The 19,819-nt window shown below is 42.9% G+C and overlaps 1 protein-coding gene across 6 annotated transcripts in view; it reads right to left on the bottom strand.

The window, feature by feature from the left end:
• ltbp1 (latent transforming growth factor beta binding protein 1) overlaps nt 1-19,819 on the bottom strand; it is a 45,594-nt gene that overhangs the window by 18,422 nt on the left and 7,353 nt on the right. For 4 of the 6 annotated variants that reach the window (XM_068326866.1, XM_068326861.1, XM_068326863.1 and 1 more), the window contains exons 3-9: nt 16,567-16,891; nt 14,502-14,647; nt 8,077-8,250; nt 2,404-2,610; nt 2,007-2,323; nt 607-709; nt 64-123 (exon numbers count right to left, since the gene is read on the bottom strand). In XM_068326866.1, the coding sequence (XP_068182967.1) occupies nt 64-123; nt 607-709; nt 2,007-2,323; nt 2,404-2,610; nt 8,077-8,250; nt 14,502-14,647; nt 16,567-16,891 (1,332 nt within the window). The remainder of the gene's footprint in view (nt 1-63; nt 124-606; nt 710-2,006; nt 2,324-2,403; nt 2,611-8,076; nt 8,251-14,501; nt 14,648-16,566; nt 16,892-19,819) is intronic. The other 2 variants (XM_068326862.1, XM_068326864.1) reach the window with 1 other exon arrangement.

Raw genomic sequence — 19,819 nt, 5'->3', positions numbered from 1 at the left:
ATGCATGTCCAACTCTTAATTGTTGCTGCTGGCAGTGTTGGAATCAGAAGTAAAAGCTCTTACCTTGGCAATGAGAGCTGTTGATTCTCTTGTAGCCCTGAGGACAGTCTATCAGAGGGATAGCTGCAGAGGCAAGGGAAACAACAAACCTGTTAGAAGCTCCATTTAGACATTTAATCACTAAAAACAGGGATGCATAATATTTTTCAGAGCCAAAGAATGTCAGCCAACAATCTGGAATCAAATGGCTTCCTGTCATCGAAGCTTATCTGTACTCTTGGTTCTATAATAGCCTTTATTTCTTCCAACAGTGAGGTTATGTTTTTACTTGTGTCGATTGGTTTTGTCTGTCAGCAGTGTTATGCAAAATAGATGGATTCCTGTGCAACCCGGTGAAGGGATGGAGCATGCAACCTTTATATTAAAGTGCTGAGACACATAAACAGAACATCCAGGAATTATGGCATCATCCAGCTCCAGTCCTTTATATTTCAATTCTGGATAGTCTCCAGCACATTCTTTCATGATTCTTCCACACATTCCAGCTAAAGTGGTATCTTAAACTGTTAATTCCATCCCCTTCAGTTCAGTAGTGTTGAAGCTTACATGTTTTCTTTGGACATTTCTGGCATTTGTGGAAGCCCCAGGATGTCCCAACGGTCCCACAGCACTGCTCCTGCTTTGTGAGACCGGGCAGCGCTTTCCCACACTGAAACAAACAGATTGTAATTAAACAGAGAGGGAGAGAAAGAAATGGATGGAAGGGGATGAATTATCTTTTCTACTTAAATCGACTTCCTGTTTTGTATTCTGTCCATATCCTTTCTTGATGTTGCACACAAACTCTCCGGGCTCAATCAGATGATCCCACATGTAGAGAGAACACAACTGATGATTCCTTATCTTTTATGGCAACACTTGCTTTGGGAAATGTGACCCAGTGATGGGACAACTAATGATTTATGAACATTTATGAACGTTGGGTATTTTCAGTTAGGTGATAAATCTGCCCTTCATGTCCATTCGTTGACATCAGTAGCAATCACCGAGGGAGGCTGTCCTGTATAAATGTCTTTGTTGGACTATGTGCTGTGATGTAATGATGTGCTAATCTAGGCTTAATCCCTTTTTTCTGTGTGTCATTTATTCACGATGGACTGTGAGGATGAGGATTCAGGCTTAGGGTTTTCTGCAGTATCTGTTTGTTTTCTGGTTTAAGATTGAGAGAAAGAAGGTTTTCACTTGAATTTCTAAGGATTATAAATGAATCTTGATGAAAAACACGAGTCCTCTTTGGGGGGTTGGTATTTATGAGCAGTGCAATTTGGTTAGACTTCAAGAAAAGAACCCAATAAAGTTCCTAAAAATTGCGAGACAGGATATTTTTCTACATTGTCCTTCATTACAAAAATACTCCTGATCCACTTTCCATAAAACTTTACGGGTGATGCATGGGTCAGGCAAGCTGCACAAATGTAGAATTGTTCAACTTTGGCAGAAGTACTCTGCCATTTTAATGTTTTTATTTATTGGTTGGTTTGTCTGCTGGATTATGCAAAAACTCCAGCACAGATATCCATAAAACTTTCACAAAAAAGACCAGGGAAAAACCCGTTAAATATCGGTTTTGATACGACGTATATTGCCACAGAAAAGGTGATATAATACAACCATAAACATGTTCCTGTCCGTGTTGTTATATATTTATAACAATCAATAAAGTTTATTACAAGTCTTGTAATCAGACTGTATTCAACTACATTCATCTTAAAATATAGTCATAAGTAACTTCATTCTGTTTTTAATGCCACTTTACACCGCGGTCCAACTTTCGCAACAGTGGGGTTGTCATAGTTACGGGATGCTGATGTTGTGTTCACCATTTCTCATTATTTGCTGATACGTGCGAAACATATTTTACCAAAATGGATTTTTGACTGCATAAAACTGAAGGCTGTATTTCCTTCGTTGGGAATTTCCAACATCAGACCCTTCAGACGGCGCACCTGACTCCCCGTTGTCTCTTGGAAGCAGCGACCCAACGCGTTCTTGGACGTGACGGGCTGGTACTGGGACACCTGGTAGCCGTGCTGGTTGGGGTACACTATGTTGTATCCGTGGTGCTGGATCTTCTGGCTGCTCTCTGTGTGGTGGTAGGTGTAGCTGGAGGATGAGGAGGAGGAGGAGCCCGACTGAGAGCCCTTCAGCTGGTGCCCGTTGTTGTTGCTGTTGTGGTAATTGTCCAGTTGAGACACCTGGTGGACCTGGACGGACGCTTCCGGAGGATGCTTGATGTGGATGTTGACAATACTGGGGTTGTACACTGGAGACAGACGGGACAGAACATACTTACAAGACTCCCATCCAGGCTTTAGTTGTGCTCCCAGGATGGGATCCACTCACCAGGACTCTGGCGGTTGCTGTAGGTCAGAGGCAGCGTGTGTGTGGAGTGGACCTGAGTTTCGCTGTAGGAGCTTGCCGCCTGCTGGTGCTGCTGGTGTCCATTATGGACGGGCATCTGGCAGAATTTTCCCGTGAAGGTGGGAGGACACTGACATTTGTCACGGGTGCTGCATTTGCCACCATTTATACACGGCAGGTGACAAACAACTGAGAAGAGAGAAGAAAAAGTAGATGATGGCGATATACTGATGTGCTCACCAGTCCTAAACATAACAGCGGTTGCCATGGCAACATCAAAATTCGAAGGCGTTGTCTCTGAAACGTAAGGGTGGCTTTGGATATAGCTTTAATATACATGAAGCCTCTGGTTCTTCCTTAACTGAAACATGGTCAACACTGTTTGATTGGGACTTTATTGGGTTATCTTGTTCATCAAATCCTTCGCGATAATTTAACTTCCCTCAAATGGAGCGTCATTCCAAGCACACTATTTATCTCAATGAACTAGTTCCAAATATTCATACAGGAGCAAATAACTAAAAAAAATCTGCTTAGAATTCACTCCACATTCAGATTGACGACAAAGGTGATCCAGGTACATGGTGGTTATCTTTTCACCCGAGTCTGTATGTCTGGTACACGAAAAACTACAGGACTGGACTTGAACCAGGAAGGAGCCCATTAAATTAAAAGGACAGATCCAGCAGTTTTCTTTAAAAACATTTCCCTTTACCATCGCTAGATCGAGAATTTTCCAACATATTCCCAAATTAGGTAAAAACTACTGGACAGATTTCCATGAAAGTTTTTTGGAGGGGTGAAGCCCGGGCCAGACATGTAGGATTGTTTGGCCTTGGCGGTAGTCGGCGCTCTGCTGAGTGCCGCTCAGGTTTTCTTGTGTTTAGACGTGTTACATGATCGTTGGTCTGTTCAGGGTTTTTAATTTTGAAAACTGACCACACGATGCTGTGTCTGTGCCCGACTTCCTGCTCTGTGCAGTTTGGTGCAGCATCCATCAGAAATCGGCCACATATAGAAGCAGGGATTTACCACTTCTGGGACACTTGTAAAATATTCTTGGGCACATCTGTTAGAATCACATGCATTGTGTTGAGTGGCTGCAATCGGCTCCAGAGGCCTCGTCACCGCCAGAACGTGATGCATCCGCTCCCGTGGAAGATCTTGAAATTCACGAGAAATTTGCTGGTAATTTGTGAAACTAAAGGGGTAATCCAGGGGCTAGATACACCCGTTGCAATGGAAACTGTGGTAAAAAAATGTTTCCATGAAATGCCGTGATGTTGATTAACAGACATTTCCCATGATGCTCTGAATTTTGCGTTTCACCGAGAGCTACCACAGCTCATAGCTCCACGAGCTGCAGCTACCTGACGCTCGTGAGATTAACGTTGTTTACTGTTGCATGACATGGGATCGCGTCCGGATCAAGCCGGGTGGAAACCAAACAAACACAGGGAGGTTAGGGTGTGCAGCGGCTAACATCAACGATTGGAACACTTTAATGAAATATTTGAAATGTTTGACTCGATTTTGATCTGTGTTTGACTAAATTTGGTTCCAAATGCTTCCAATTGGACGTATATTCTGACAGTATTCGTATCCATAGCAACAGAGCTCTCTCGTGTCTAGAATTAGTTGTGCTGAGGTAGTCGATTTTGCTAACAGAAAATTTACACCATCCATCCCTTTGAAAATGATGGGAAGTCCTTGTTGTCTTCTTATTAATGACAAAGTCTGACCAGCAAGGTTGGATTTGTTTTATCGGTGCACCACAGAAAAACAATTTTTTAAAAAGCCTACCAACTATATTTTAGATGTGCCACGAGCTTATGCAACGATTTTTAGACCAAGTCTGTCAAAGATATGCACCAACATTTAATAGACAAGTCTGTGGCCAATAAATTTGGTTTTGTGACCATTAGGAAAAAGTCCATGCATGCACGGAATAATACAGTGCACTGCAAAGCAACACATCGTACCCTAAATGGTGTTGAATGGCAACACGACCCTATTAAGGCCACAGCCAACACTAGCTTACGTCACATGCAGTTAGGAAACAGTGTAAGAAATCAGTAGATTAAGAAAACAGTTATATATTCATACATTTATACCCTGAGTAAAATGCGAGTCCTAAAGGACCAGTAAAACACTTGAAACTTCAGTGGAGATGAATCCAGTCAGGCTTGGAGACAGTCAGACAGATGGATGACAAACTGGGCTGCTATCCCAAAGAGCATTTTTCAGCTGATTAGCTGGTGAAAAGTCTCAAGGCATCTAATAAATAACCAGACAACTTTTGGTTGAAAAGAAAGTGTGATGATAACTGTATTCAAGAAAGTAATAAATGCTCTATATAGCAAGATAATGGGAAAATTACCAACATTTCTACACTATTTAAACCCCTTTCCAGGCATTATCTCATCTGGACTCGATGTTTTTGTTAATTAACCAAAGTGCCATCATGACTTGTGGTGTGTGTGCGTGTGTGTGTGAGTGGAAAAGATCCCCCCCTTCCTTCCATAATATCATGAATTAACACTCCTCCATCACCGCCTCTCTGATCAGGCAAGTATGATAAACAAGACGAGTGTGATTTATTCCGTCTCGCTCCTTCGAGCTCGGTCTGGACTGCAAATAAGCTCCCAGCTTCACGGCTCCTTGGCTCGGGTCGGTCCTCCATTACAGACGAGAAAGACAGGCGAAGGAAGAGAGGAAAGATCGAGGGCAGGGGGAGGAATTAAGCGAGCCTGGACAAGCAGGCGGGAATCAAAGTCTATCTCTCTGCCGTCAATCAGATCAAGGTGTAACCGTGGTCGCGCGAGCAAAATACTCCTTCAAGTTCACCGGGAACTGTTAACCCATTCCTCTGACACCTTTTGCTGACACCTGTTAGCGACGCCATAGCGGTGGCCCCGCTAAGGAAACCTGACTAACCCTGCCAGGATGCTATCGGGGGAGCTTTCATAGAAAAAACAGAACAAAACAACAACACTGACATTCTTTTGCTTCCACTTTTCTTCTGGAAATTAAAATTTCCAGTCTCACTAATGATACGCTCAACTGAAAGACCGCCTCTCAGTATTACTCCCACCGCTTTTAGCTTTTATTGAACACCGTCAAGGCCAATGCAGCTAGAGAGTTACGGGAAGGTCGACGTTGATGCCGAGGTGTGATTTGCACATTTTTATAATCTGCTTAATTACACGTAAAGATAAAGAGAGAGAATTACACAGAATGCAACACACTCCTTTAATTTAACTTCCAGATATCTATCCCCCCTGTGTGAGGCCTTACTACCATCGCATCTGGCATTGTCCCTGAAAAATCCAGGTTTTGGAAAAAACATATTGCTAAGGAGTTCAATTTTCCACAACATTTAAAGCCAGAAGCAGAATTGTTTTGTCTTGTTGCCGCTCTGGTGCAGCTCTCTTTGTCTGCTGGACTTTAAACACACTCTGAAGAGTTTTCCTACTTGTTTTATAACACGATTGATGATCCCGTTGGCCTGCTGCATGAAGCGAATGTCGTTTTCAGATTAAATTTCTGTTTTGACTTGGTGATAATGCATGTTTTTAACTTAGCACATGCATTTAACTTGTTCTAAATTATAATGTACCCTATTTGCATTTGAGAAATTAAGATACTAATTTACTCAGGTTGTAGCACAGATGAATATTCCAGGTTGTCTTACTGAAGACTCCCAAGATAGATTTTACTGTAGAAAGTTAATAATCCAACTTTAAATGAAGCCAATGAAGCGATCCATATCACACCTGACTGAACATAAGCCCCATATAAACTCACGACTCAACCTAATTGTCTGAATCAAAGTCAAAATTTGTTCTTTCACCCTTCCACCCAGTTTGGAATTAACCCCATTCTCTGGATCCATTCCTTACTTTACACCATATGCCCAACTCTCTGGACAAGTAATTCTGCGAATAGACACGCAAACAAACACACTGGAGAAAACACATCCCTCTTGGAGCCTCACCCTAGAGACATTTCCTTTGGTCTGAGGCTCAAAGTCTTATTAAATGTTAGCAAAATTTGATTTAATAAATCAAATTTAAACTTCACTCAAATCTCCTTCAGTAACAAACAGAAGGGAAGCATCCCCGCAGGTCATCCAGAGGCGAGAGTCTGTTTTTCCCCTCTTTGACTTGAAGTTGTTCTAATTTTTCCTGTAGAGTACGACAGGAATTCCTCTTGTTCTGTCTTCCCATGTTTTCGCCTGTGTCAGAGCTGAAGACACCGATCTGCTGCTTGTAAGGAGCGGGACAGGTTGAGACACAGCCTACCGGGTCTGTGCAACACATTACAGGACGCCCACGCCATGTGCTCCATCACACACAGGCCGTCTCACATTACCGTATTAATCAGGATACGACTGCTATAACTAAACTATAAAGGCTGTGATTCAAACGGACAGGTATAGAAACTGGTTCGAGCAGCGGTGGATGAATAGTCAAGTCTTTTAATATCTGTGTCATGAAAACTACGATTCTTATGAGACACTATGTTTGGAAATATCAACATTGAATGAGAATAAAAACATTATTTAACACCTGAATTGTCCTCTGTTCAGTTTTTTCCCAAGTTGAATGATACAAATACTTCTCACAATTAAAAGGTAGCAGCGGATGTCTGTTCCAACATATGGGGCGATGGATCTGTAGTCGTTTGTGTTTTCATTTTATCCTTTCTGCTGTAAATTCGACAAATCACTTTCTGCACTTTATCTGACTGTCATTTTTCATTTAGCTTTAAACCAAAAAGCGCTACAGCGCTGGTGTGGCGCTGAAGTGTGACTTAATTCCACGCTCACGGCGGAATACCCAGATGATGTTGTTACTGAGCGCCAGAAAAATGTCAAACTGGAAAATGAAGTGGAAACAGCAATGCAAAAAAATCATCAGGTAATTATCTAATAAGTGGAACAGGCTTGACACATCTTAACGTCTGGAGGTAGATTAAGAGTATCTGGTGTTTAAGCAGAAAAATGCTTCATTTGTTCATGTTTAGATTCATTTGGCTTTATGATGATCTCCAGTGAAGAAACGGAGCGATACCACCGGATATGCTTGTAGCTAAGATTCAAGCAAGGCACAACAAATGTGCACAAAATCAATGAAAAAGAAGGAAAAAGTCAAGACAGAAGGTGAATGTCTTGATGTTCCTACTTCGCTACCTCTGCACGCGTTTCTTTGCATTTCTTAGGTGCACGATTGTAACCGATTGACTCTTCGCTGCCCTCTACTGGTGGCACCGATGCCAACAACTGGCAAACCGTGTACAACAGACCCATCTATTTTCATTTTAAATTTGCGACAGCATATTTTGTCAAAACCATCGAGTAGTCTGAGGTTCACACAGTTCACACAGTCAATAGAGCCTCTGTTGATATGAAACGACTGATTCGGCTTTGGGCTGCCTGGTGTTTACAGATCACAACAAAGATAAAGAGACGTATGACGGACGAAAACTTAATCACACAGTTCCATTTCTACCTACAACCACTTTGCGAGTTCAGCGAAGGTATCAACAAACATGTTTTCCACCATCACAGCTAGCTAGTATTACCACCTGTGGTATGTGTGTGTGTGTTTGTGTGTGTGTGTGTGTGTGTGTGTGTGTGTCCTGATCACTCACCTACTCTGAAGTTGGGTGCCGTGAGGGTATCTGTTGCATGGCCATTCTCGCTGATGATGGTAGTGGTGTTTCCCAGCTTGCAGTTGTTTTGACATCTGCCTCCTATGCAGGTTAATTTGCAGATGGTCGGTGTGAAGACCACCTTGATCCGTCCCGTATTGTTGCCCACCGCTGCTGAAAACATAGCACAAACCAGGAGGAGGGGGATGGAGAGCAGATGAGCGGTTAGTCTTTCATCCATTGTAAAATCACTTTCAAGTCCGACTGGTGAGGCTCCAGTCAAAACAAAAAATCTACTGTGTAATTTGCAATTTTGAAAAACTTTGTGGCGTCTCCTCCCTGCGCTTCGACTACCGCTCTCTGTTTCTCCTCCTCTTGCACTGCTCCTAAATCCAGTGGCGCCTCTGAAACGTGAGCAGGAATAAAGACGAAAAAGAAAAAAAAAAAAACTGGAAGAGAGAGAAGTCAGCAAACAAAACTCTGGGATGTTATCCAATTCTTCATTATAAGTCTCTCAGAGGTGGATACTGGCAAGATTTATTCCAAAAGAGACAAATAGTGGGCATGCCACCTTCAGCCGCTGTGCCTGCTTTTCCTACTCTCTGGTTTTCTTCGTTTTTTTCTAGGTCTTAATATTGAAGTTCGCTAAACTTTGTCTCAAACCTTAAACACATCAAATGAAGATAAATATCTCCAAAAATCCTTCGCTTGGCTTGGAGTTCAGAAAAGAACTCACAAAAGCTCACTGCCCCGTCTCCCAGCTGAATTCCTCCACACCTTCACGAAAGCCAGCCCTCAGTGCAGACTGACAGGAAGAGTACAATCTCTGATAGGACACCTACATCCTAGTGTACACTTTTTATAGTCACAGCACCAAAAACTTATTTTATCTTAAATACACTAAAGAGATTTAAAAAATACACAAATGTTTTTTCAGCCCAATCTGTCAACAACTTTTCTCCATCTAAAACTTGCGAGTGTCGACATGGACAACCAGGAGTTTACTGATAGTTCTCTTCATGTCAGTTTCGAACACTGATTTTTGTGAACCCTGATACTTCTTTGAGAGATCTCTAAATCCATCTAATCCCACTGCATTGTTAAACTAACCCAGCTCTAAAAAAAGGCACGTAGATTAGGGCGACTAGACTGTCTCGACTGGGGCAGCAAGACATGGAAGTGTTCCACTGGCACGATGGAGGCGAGGCCATCCTCCAGAACAACCTTCAAGTTAATGACAGACTGCCTGCATCCTGATCAACCATGTTCACCACCTCAGATTCAGGATGAAAACATCCACCTGCAATCGGCCACCGCTGAGGCATTGGGGGCCACTGGCACCTGTAAGATGCTTTTTAACCCCAAAACAGTCAGAACTCATCTGATGTTACATGGAGTCCTAGGAACTCTACATAGTGCAGATGGGATGAAGATAGATGTCCCATTTTTGGACTGGCCAACCATGAACTCTGACCAAATCCCCATTGAGAACCTGTAGGGTTGCTTGACTGAGTCTACAAGGAGGAGGATTACTGCTGGAATCCTTGCTGGTGGAGGACACACTAGGTGGTATTTTATTGACTAAACTCCCCTCCAGGATATACCTCTGCTTTCAGTTTTTAGCCTTCTCCTCCAAGTCTTTCAACTTGATTGACTTCTATCTTTTAATATTTCTTCCCTGTGTGGTAGCTCTTGGCATCTCTTTGCCAGGTCCAAACCCCTGTCTCCAGTCCTCAACGCTTTGTCTGTGAATGTCAGCTGTTCACACTAGAGTGCAGACATATGGAGTGAAGCCAAGCAGCCAGAGGAATGTTTTATAAACCTGAGAGCAGGAAAAACCACTGGATAAGATGTCCTGCGCTACCTAAACATTTGCTAATAGGTGCAAAAATGATCTATTAAAGAGAGACCTAATATGATGTAGCGGTTACAACCAAATGCCAATGGAAATGTGGTTTTGAGAATTGCTCGCGGAACCATATTTGGGTATCCAAGAATTGAAGTCTAAACATGGTTTTCCCCAGTTCCCTTTGGTGGAAAGATTATTTCCACAAAGAAACAGGAAGGAAAACGGAGTAGCTGAACTGGGAGAGCGAGCATTGAGAGTCAAAAGTAAACAAAAGAACTCAGAACACAGAACTGGAAATGATTTCATTAAACATTATTAATGTAAAGCAAAGTTTCATTTAATGCACATCGACAAAGACTGTATATATGTTTGGTATCAGTCAGAAACCAGCAGATTTATTTTAGATGCAGCTCAGAACATCAGTTTTAAGACTATAAGGTCACATCTGCTCCTCAGATTTGGTACAAACTTTAATCTTTTTTATTCAGGTGTGTCTCACTGCTATTTAAATGTCTTCAGGGACCTGGTCAGAGACCCAGTTCTCTGTCCCATCAACAACTACAGTCATGCTTAGCTGGGGAGAAAGAGGGATCTTTATAATACCTGATGGGATGCAGGTGGGTGAAATAATTAGCAAAATCTCTACTATAACAGCTTTTTATGGTGTTGCCTGCAGCGATCTCCTTGAAGCAGAAATAATTAGTGCATGTTTCTCCAAAAAAATTTGTGAAAGTGGCATAAAAACTAGGACTGAGTCTTGGCAATGCACACTGCTTTGCACCAAACACTGATTTTGGGATTAGTTTCTTAACGGTCCAGATAAAAACCCAATCCCAGTTCCCCCTTGGCCCTGTCCATCTACTCTGCATGTGTAGTGTGTCCTGTTAAAAAAGAAGAATTGGTATGTGTCCATGCCATCTGGACCGCGGTTGGTAAAGCATGTACTGGTCCTTATGTGGGTCCCTGTTGGGTCCACTTCGGTTGAGTACATTTCCTGGGTTCTTGTTCCTGACTTCAGCAGTGACAGCACATTTTTATCTCCTCTGAAAGCTTCCTCTCTCTCTCCCCCCACCTCACGTCTACATCTTTGTAAGTATGACACATTGATCGCAGACTCGTTCAGCTGTGTTGAGCATATGGAAAGAGAGTCAAGGGAGCATCTCAGACACAACACAGACATCAATCAACTTGAAGGATGAAAATGTCGAACATCATTCTGCTGTTTTCCACTGGGCAGTAGGAAGGAGTTCATTCTTGGTGCAGCAATGGAACTGCAGAGGCCTCAGAGGTAAAGTCACTACAGACACCTTGGTCACAATTGACTAAGAACACATTTTAGGCTATTTGAGTGCTTTCCCTCCTCACAGCTGCTCATACTCCTGCAGAGAATTCGCCATCCATTGCTCTCTGGTCTGGTTTGAAAGTCATTCCCCTCGCTGGCTCAATCTGGCGACAGAAACTCCAGAACGCATCCTGAGGTCATGACGTTTTCCGTCCAAAGCCAAAGAAATAGCTGAGCTAGTTTTACACATTAAACCGTGTTGATATATGCTGCACACTTAAAAAAACATGTGCTACGCTAAATTGGTAAACCACTTTAGTGGCGACATGAGTGCAGAGTCCTCAATCAATAACCCTTAATGGTTTCGCTTGACTTCTGGATGACACTAAATAACGTCACACACCATAACGAGTTGGTCCTAGACTAAAGCTGTACTTCGTATTTACAAGGGTTGCTGGTATTAAGTTGCTATTTTCACTCTCCTTGACCTTTAGAACGAGGTGCAGTTGTTCTATTTTCTGATTGCACACTATGATGTCATCCTTATTTAATCTTTGTGGGGATGGTTCGGTACTCCTGTCTGCCCGAGGTTCAATCAGTGCCATAGCAAATAAGATTCGTTTGAGGGCGCTTTGGCAGAGTGGAGGGGAGACGGGGAATAACTTTCCCAGATGTGGCACCGGAGCCAGGTGCTGACAGGCCGTCTGTCGTGTGGTACGAGGCTGACAGAGAGGCTGCAGGCTTCCTGTTTCAGAAGTGGAGCGGTGACTGCATGCGGGGTAAAAACCAACTGTGGTATTCCCATTAATCTGGACTCGCACGCCTGGAGTGCTATTTGTAGACAGAATTATCGTGAGTGGGACACAATGAAGGGAAAACCTCCTTGTACAGCGCATGATGTCGAATTCCAATACAGGCATGAAATATGAATTATAGATCAGTGAGGCAGATTGGGTTTTAATCGATTTCAAGAGAATATTTTAGAGAAAATTTGTAGCAATTAAAATAGCTTGCTTGAATATTAAACTTCTGCTCATTAGAATGATTTATCATGAGTAATAAAAGTAAATGCTCAGAATACTATAATCAATTTGAGGGAGTCTTGTCATTCTTGAGCCAAGAAGGTGTGTCCACGGTTTAAGGGGGGGGGGGGCGCTGCATGAATAGTTCAAAATGTGACCTAAAAAATTTGTTTAATATAGTTATATTTTATTTCTTAATAAGTGAGTTCTCAGGCCATACACTTGCATAAGAGTATTGTAGAACGTTACTGGGCCTGAGAGATTTTATGAATTGCGTTTCTCTCCCTTCCTAATTGTCGTTTCAAAATACATGAATCTTATCTAATCTTATTATAGATACATGATGCGCTGCTAACAATCATGAACCTCAGTCAATTTAAAGCAAAATCACAATGGTGGTCCGGGAAAGTCTGAATCATAGATTTGTCATCGCTCATCCAGAATCTCAGTTTCCCTGGTTTGAGTTTGGAGCTGGAGAGGCTGGTGGCAGGACTGCAGCGAAGCCTCTGGTGTCTCCTTTGAAGACGAGCACCGGTTCAATATTCAAACCATCAGTCTGTCTCAGGTCTGGCAGACGTCTGCATCTAATGGGGGGGGAAGCCTTGAACTAAGACAAGGCTTTGCAAAATATTTATTTGGAAGACTGTTTTATTTTATTTTCCCTGCAAATGTGTCAAATCTGAGTGATTCTGAAGACTCGGTGGTTGCCTGCAGCCCTCTCTATATGTGTCTGTGTCCCATTTCGCTCTCTACGTTTGATGTCTGGCCGCTCATCTGGCATTTACAAACTCCTGGCATCCGTTATAGCGAGCTGAGGAGGTTATTTTGAAACTGGGTCTGCTTCAGTCTGCAGCGCTGCGAAGCCAAGCATCCACACTGCTCTGTCTGCTGACCTCCCTATTAATATCCCCGAGTCGGTGCGTCTGACTGTAGCCAGAGACACGACCGAACTCCCAGTGCAGTCCGCCGATTATACGAAAATATTGACTTCTTTATAAACGGTATGCGTATATAAGGAAAGGTAAGACAGGGGAGACATTGGAGCTCAGCCTTGACATTATGATGAGGTAAACCGAGAGCTGGTAAATTACAGGTCCTGTTGATCCAAAAACAACTTCTTTTTTTTTCCTCTAAATTGTTTTGGCAGGTTCGAAATGAAATGTGTCTTATAAAAATGCCGCAAACCAACAGGAAACTAAGCCTCATGCAGCTGAACGTGTGGGGAAATGTGGTGCACCCGGCATCTGTCTCCGGGAGGATATAACACACAGGGAAGTAATAAATTGTCAACCTCTGGGTCTCTGGAAATTGTCTATTAATAATTTTCTGTCAGCAGACACAGGTGTATCAAATTTGTTTGAGCATGGATCATTTTTTAATGTGGTGATCATGCAAAAAGCAGCGCTACTACAATCGTGCAGCGGTACACCACCACGCTGGAGTGTGAGTTTAGACAGCAAAGGAGGCGTGATGTAAGTTAAATACACCGTCAGAGTCTAGTGTGACAGTTTACATACAAATTTATAGAACAAAAAGGTATTCAGTAGAGAGCATCCCTCCGCAAAGGCCCAGTGGTCCCCCTTTAATGTAGTGAAAACCTCATCCAGAATCACACACATAGTCTTTGAACCAGAACAGCTTTGACAGTAAGGAGTCTCCAGACCTCCTGCTTTGTCTCTGAGGACTTTCAGCAGAGTTTTTAGTTGAATTTGCCAGTATTCTTAGATATAGGTGGGAGTGTTAATTGGCCTTTGGGGGCCAACAGGTTCTTCAAAAGGAGACTTTTAAAGCAAAAAATACCCACAAACTGAACTGAAAACTCCCTTTATCAATCCGAACACTCCCCTCAGATTAAGTTTATTTAATTCCTTCACTTTCGCCCCAATTCTCAGTCTTTCCTGAAACTGCCCAGAGAAAATGAGACCGATGATTCATTTTTCAACAGCCCCCAGCAGCAGGCAGAGCTTAAGTCTCAAAGCCGTAACTGCTGGAGGTGCAGTTTGAACAAATCCTGTTGCTGCCCAACTGCGAGCTCCACCATCTCCTCTCTCAGTTAGAGCAGATGTTTTAGTGCATGTCTGTCCTTTCGCCAGAGCACTTTGAATGTTATGGATTTTGAAAACATGTTTCGAAGAGGCAGGGTATTTAATTCTGCCCGGTCAGCCTCAGATTTTTTTTTTTTTACCACAGTGACGTGAGTTGAAACCAACGGAGGAACGACACACAGACCAAACTGAAAATGAGATGTTGATCTGTCGGAAGACTTACTCACCGTGGAGGGGGTTGTGTCCAATTTTTAAGGGGATCGGCCTCTCCGGTTGGGACTGGACATGTGTCTGTGTGTGTGTAGTGTGTGTGTGGTAGTATTTGGGCTTTATCACATACTGTTGGCCTGGTTGCATGGGTGTGGACTGGATCCTGGAGGGAATGAAGAACAGAATCACATATCAAACGGCATATTTATAAACTATTTTTGTTGATCAACTAATTTCATGATCAGATCAGTCAAATCAAAGACGTATCGATCAATCAATCAACTTTTATTTATAAATCAGTTAATCGCACCAGCAGACAGAGAAAGCCAACAGAACTCTCTAGATTAAGCATAAGCGACAGCGGCGGGGAAAAACTCCTTCATTGAGGAAGAACCTCCGGGCAGGACCCAGACTTTGGAGGGTGGCCATCCGCCTTGACTGCTTGGTGGAAAAGAAACACAATGTAGATAGAGACAGGGCAAGAGAAGGAGAGAGACAGATAGAGGGGCAAATAGGCCTAATAGAGTCCTGTCTAAAGTTTGGGTTCAGTCGCTGAAGTGGGGATGGGATTTTTAGGCTCTATGCCGACGACACATTCATTTATCCATCAGCTTTTGTATCAATGGGTTGTTCTTCAGTATGCAAAGGCCGCCAATCAAGGCAGTGACCTGGAGCATGTCCCAGGATGGCCACACCATGGGTATCCCAGGCTGGTGGAGGGAAGTGGGTTCTTTTCTAGTCTAGACTGGTATAAGTCAAGGTTAGCCAAAACCGAAAGATAAGCTCACAATCAGAACATATCAAGATAATAAAAATAAAGTACTAAATACAGGCACACACAGACTGTGCTGCTTTGACAAATTAGGAGCAACGACGCACGGACACCTCGCCCCAGCAACTCAGAACCATTTGTGGAAACACACCCATGATTGGTGTCATGGGTTGAGTATCTGAACAAATGTGAAAAATGGACACGATCCCACCCTCTTTTCCAGAGTAATGGTGTCAAAAGCTGGCTGGAAAGGTGATTTAGAACAGGCAGATGTCACATTGAGGTTGACCTTTGATTCTAAAATGTCATCACCTCTATTTTATGCTATCACACATTTGACAGAAGTTTTGTCATAGTTAGCGTATGAATCACAGAAGAACAGAGAAAGCCTGTTGGATGAGACACAAAACGTCTTCAGACCTTAAATAGAAGTCCAGTTGCTACTGAATCATCCTTCGAGGATATGAATCACTGAGTTACAAACATGCTGCGTGTGAGGTCAGAATGACCCCTGACCACCAAACTTTTATCAGTTCATTCTTGAGTCCACATGAATTTCTTTGTTCCAGATGTGTATAAATTCTCCTGAATGAGACCAACTTGAGAGCACAATGACTTTTTTTGGTCCTGAATATTTTCAGTTCATCGGTTCAAAATCTAATCGCCCTTGAATTTAGTGGACATTTGTGCCAAATTTAAAGAAAACGCCCTGAGGGCATTCCCGATATCACGCTCAGGACGATTGGATGGATGTGAACTCACGAAGAGATATTTACGAATATGGGACACACAGTCCAAAGGTATCCAACCGTAGTTGTCGCTGGAGGGGGAGCAGCAGAAAAAAAGCATCAATCTGATGTGTCTGCACCATTAAGGCACATCTGTGTGTTCTGGAACGATGTGTGTGTGCACTATGAAATATAACAACAGATGAAGTGAATGTAAAGGTGGTGTAATAAAACATTTTAATTGAAAAAGATAATGACAATCTGTAGAGTGGATTCTTCCGCCAATACCAAACTAAACAGTTAACATCCCAGTTATGGATACGGCTTATTTTCTGGATCCTCTCTAAAATGTGATGGTTGATTTCATGGAACATTCCTCACTCTGTCACCCAAGCAGTTTATGTGTAGTTGACAGAAAAGGTACTAAAATATTCAAAACAAATAAAAAATAATTCCATTCCTTCATGTCTATGTACCCTAAAATTTGATGGATTCGTCCCTGACCCACACACATTCACACACAAAACAACAAATACCAAGTCTCCTTGGGGCAGGTAATAAAGATCCAAGTGTGGTACTTACTGTTGCTGGATGTAATGTGGTTGCACAAGCTGGGGGGGTGACTTGACAGTTAATTTCATCTGGGCCAAGTTACTTGATGAAGAGAGGGCAGAGGCATAGCCGTTTGGCGCCACTTGTTGAGGTATGGGCCGCTGGGGTACCACATTGTGTCCATTAGGGTGTCCGTTGGCGTGCCCGTTGACGGCTCCGTTCCCAGGCAGTGCTGGATAGGGGTGTGCGAGCACCGTCTTCTGCTCACATGCCTTCCCATTCGAGCCAGGCTTGCAGACACAAAGCTGAGGCCTTAGGCACATTCCTCCATTCTGGCACTGAGGGATGCAATTGGCTACAACGCAAACAGAAAGAGAGGAAGGAGAGACAGATGGAGAATGAAAATGAGTGATGATGGTGAGTCACGTATAAAAACAAGGGGAAATGGATGGAAGCATATGGATGAACTGGAATCAACTCTTGATGGTTTTAGATGTGAATTCTTCACGTTTTTGAGCATCTTTGAGTATCTAAAAACTTCACGTGCCATCACTCAGTGTAGTTTAGAAAGCTTCCAGACTTTACCGGTGTGGCGTTGTGGCCATTTGACTCGCTTACTGGAAGGTACTGAAACTTTTTTACATCAAATTGTAAACAGGCTGAAAATTGACTGCAGTAACTGTGGTGTGATCAATGCAACCTTCAAACACCGGCTCAGCCAATGTGAAGCGTGAGGTATTGCACGAGTCAGAATTAGTCAGCACTAAGTTTGGTCCAAGGTCTTGAGGCATGCAGCATAACGTACAATGACAACGTACCCTGGTATGTTCTACAGGGTTCCTATCCACTGACACATTAGGTGGTTCATCATCCATATCAGCAGACGTATTTGCAATAGTTGGCCCAATGTGTAAGTAATCAATTTGGGATACATCCTCAGGATACACTGAGACACATCTTCTCTAAAGTGTTTCTGGTCTTCCAACACCAGACTGACTCCCCCAAAGTGACCCAGCCAGGGTAGTCCTGAATCTGGCTTGCATCCCCTGCAGCAAAAACCCATGCAACACTCCTAGAAATCCACAACCATCTGGACGCTGTCTCTGCGGTCTGCACTGTGGAATTGATGACTTTCCTCTTAGTAGCCTCAGTGATGCCAAACAAAGTTCTCGCACAGTTAATGGCCAGCGAAGCCTCCAGGTACCTTAGATGGGCACACAATGTGCCTTCCAGCCTTTTCTTTGGCACAGCTCCTGGTACTTGGATGGTTGCAGCTTGTTTGCCTCATGCATGCAGTCCCCAACTGACTGTCAACTCTATAAGTAGCACCTTCTTGTAGGGGCTGATGATAGAAACATGTCTGGCTATAGAACCATGCCTGGCATGTTGCGAAGGCACCGTGATGTGGACCAGGAGGTGAGCAGACCAGCTGTTGATCTGGACTGTGGCTGTTCACCAGTCCTGATAATCTTCTGTCTAGAGACAAGCTTATGACTTAGCTTAAAGCTTAGTACAGCAGAGTTTTACTAGATCATGTAAGACAAGGAACATTTCTGATTGTTTTGTGCACAAGGATGTTTTATTCAAAGATTGCCTACAAACACGAGTAATAGAGAATTCAAATGAAATCTTTGTCACCAATCAGCCTAAATTTATTGCAGAGAAAAGAATGATCACTCAAGAAAGTCCATGAACACCAGCTGTTAGTGTACAAACAAGCCATTTAATGAGTGAAGTTGAATTTTCCAAGAGGAATTTTTCACTTTAGAAGTCCTGTGTGTTTTCTGAACATGTACAGGAGGTTGGGGAAAAAGTATATAATGCCTTATTCTCCTAAAAGCATCCATTTAAACACAACTAGAGTGTAAAGCCTGTCTGAAACAGACCTTTAAGTACTGTTCTCCAACACATGCAAGCTCAGATCTGTTTGGTTAAACCATAGAACGGAAGTTAAAGTTATGCACAATTAGATCCAGACCCTGATGGTCAGATTTGCAGTACAGGAACAGAAGGGGGTAAGAAAACTGAGCAACTCCAGGGTCCTGGATTGAGGAGGTCTTTTTCTCAACTCATGGGTCGGACTAGAGAAAAAGCAATAGATTTCCTGACACTTCCTGATAATGCAATAATTGAATTTAGGTATTTTAACAAAAAAAAACTTTACAAAACATTCTGCACGCATCAACCAATGCCCAACATGGTGCTTTTTGCTATTTAGTGGTTTCAATTGTTTTTATTTTTTCATTTCTTTGATTACAAGTCGAATTAGGCTCATTCCTTAATTTAGGGAATTTACTCATTCATTACTGTCTTAGATATTAAAATGGTAAAATGTTTACATGACAACACATACAGTATATAGTCAACAACATCCATCTAAACTGTCCTTTCTGTCAATATTCTAATATTAGTTGAGTGACATCACATCCACAGAGAGATGACCTGATTACTTCCACGATGTGATCATTACTGATGTCATCAGTGCTTCTCAACCAGCCCCACTGGAGCTAAGTTATGCTAACATTTTGTAATAACCCCGCAGTTAATTTTCCACTTTGGGGTGATGCTTTTTTTTTTGCTTTCTTTTCCAACTAGCGTAAATAGTTTTTATTTCCCCCACGTCTCTCCAGCTTGGAGCTGAGGCAGCCATCTGTTCTGCCAATAGTTCTTTCTTCTCTCCCTTCGCCCAGACTGAGGTCAGCTCCAAAGGGGTTTCATTCTGTGACGAGGGTGACGGACTAAGTGAGGGTAATTTACTCGTTAGCTGGGACAGGAAACAGGGTGATCTCGGTGATGTCTTTGCCCTTTTGATCAAGCCTCCCCGGGGCCTCCACACCCTCTCTGAGGTCTACCAGGGGAGTTAAAAACCTTTGGGGTGTGCGGCCGTCTTCATGTGGTAAAGATCCAAAGTGAGCAGCAGAAGGCGGGAGGCATAATGATTTTCTTTGTGTCACTGCCGTGATGTAAGACCGTCACATTCCAGGGTGAAGAAAGGAAAATTGTTCGCTTTATGGGTAACTGCAACAGCCTGTAAAAACTCGCGTACAGCTGGGACGAAGACGAAGGTAGAGGTGAGAGGACGAGACGACAACGATACACGAGATATTGAATTCCGTATCATCTGAGTCACTGCTGGCCCTCGGAACTCAGATTAGCTTTAATAAAAGAAACTGCCGTCCTCGCTGATCCCCTTGCTGAGAGATACACTCATCACTGGCCAACAACGAAGCTTTCAGACTAAACATTCAACTTCTTCACAATAACACACCTAATCCACCTTGAC

This window comes from Antennarius striatus, chromosome 11 (genome assembly GCF_040054535.1).
Source record: "Antennarius striatus isolate MH-2024 chromosome 11, ASM4005453v1, whole genome shotgun sequence".
Lineage (NCBI taxonomy): Eukaryota > Metazoa > Chordata > Actinopteri > Lophiiformes > Antennariidae > Antennarius > Antennarius striatus.
This window is presented reverse-complemented; position numbering and strand designations above follow the sequence as displayed.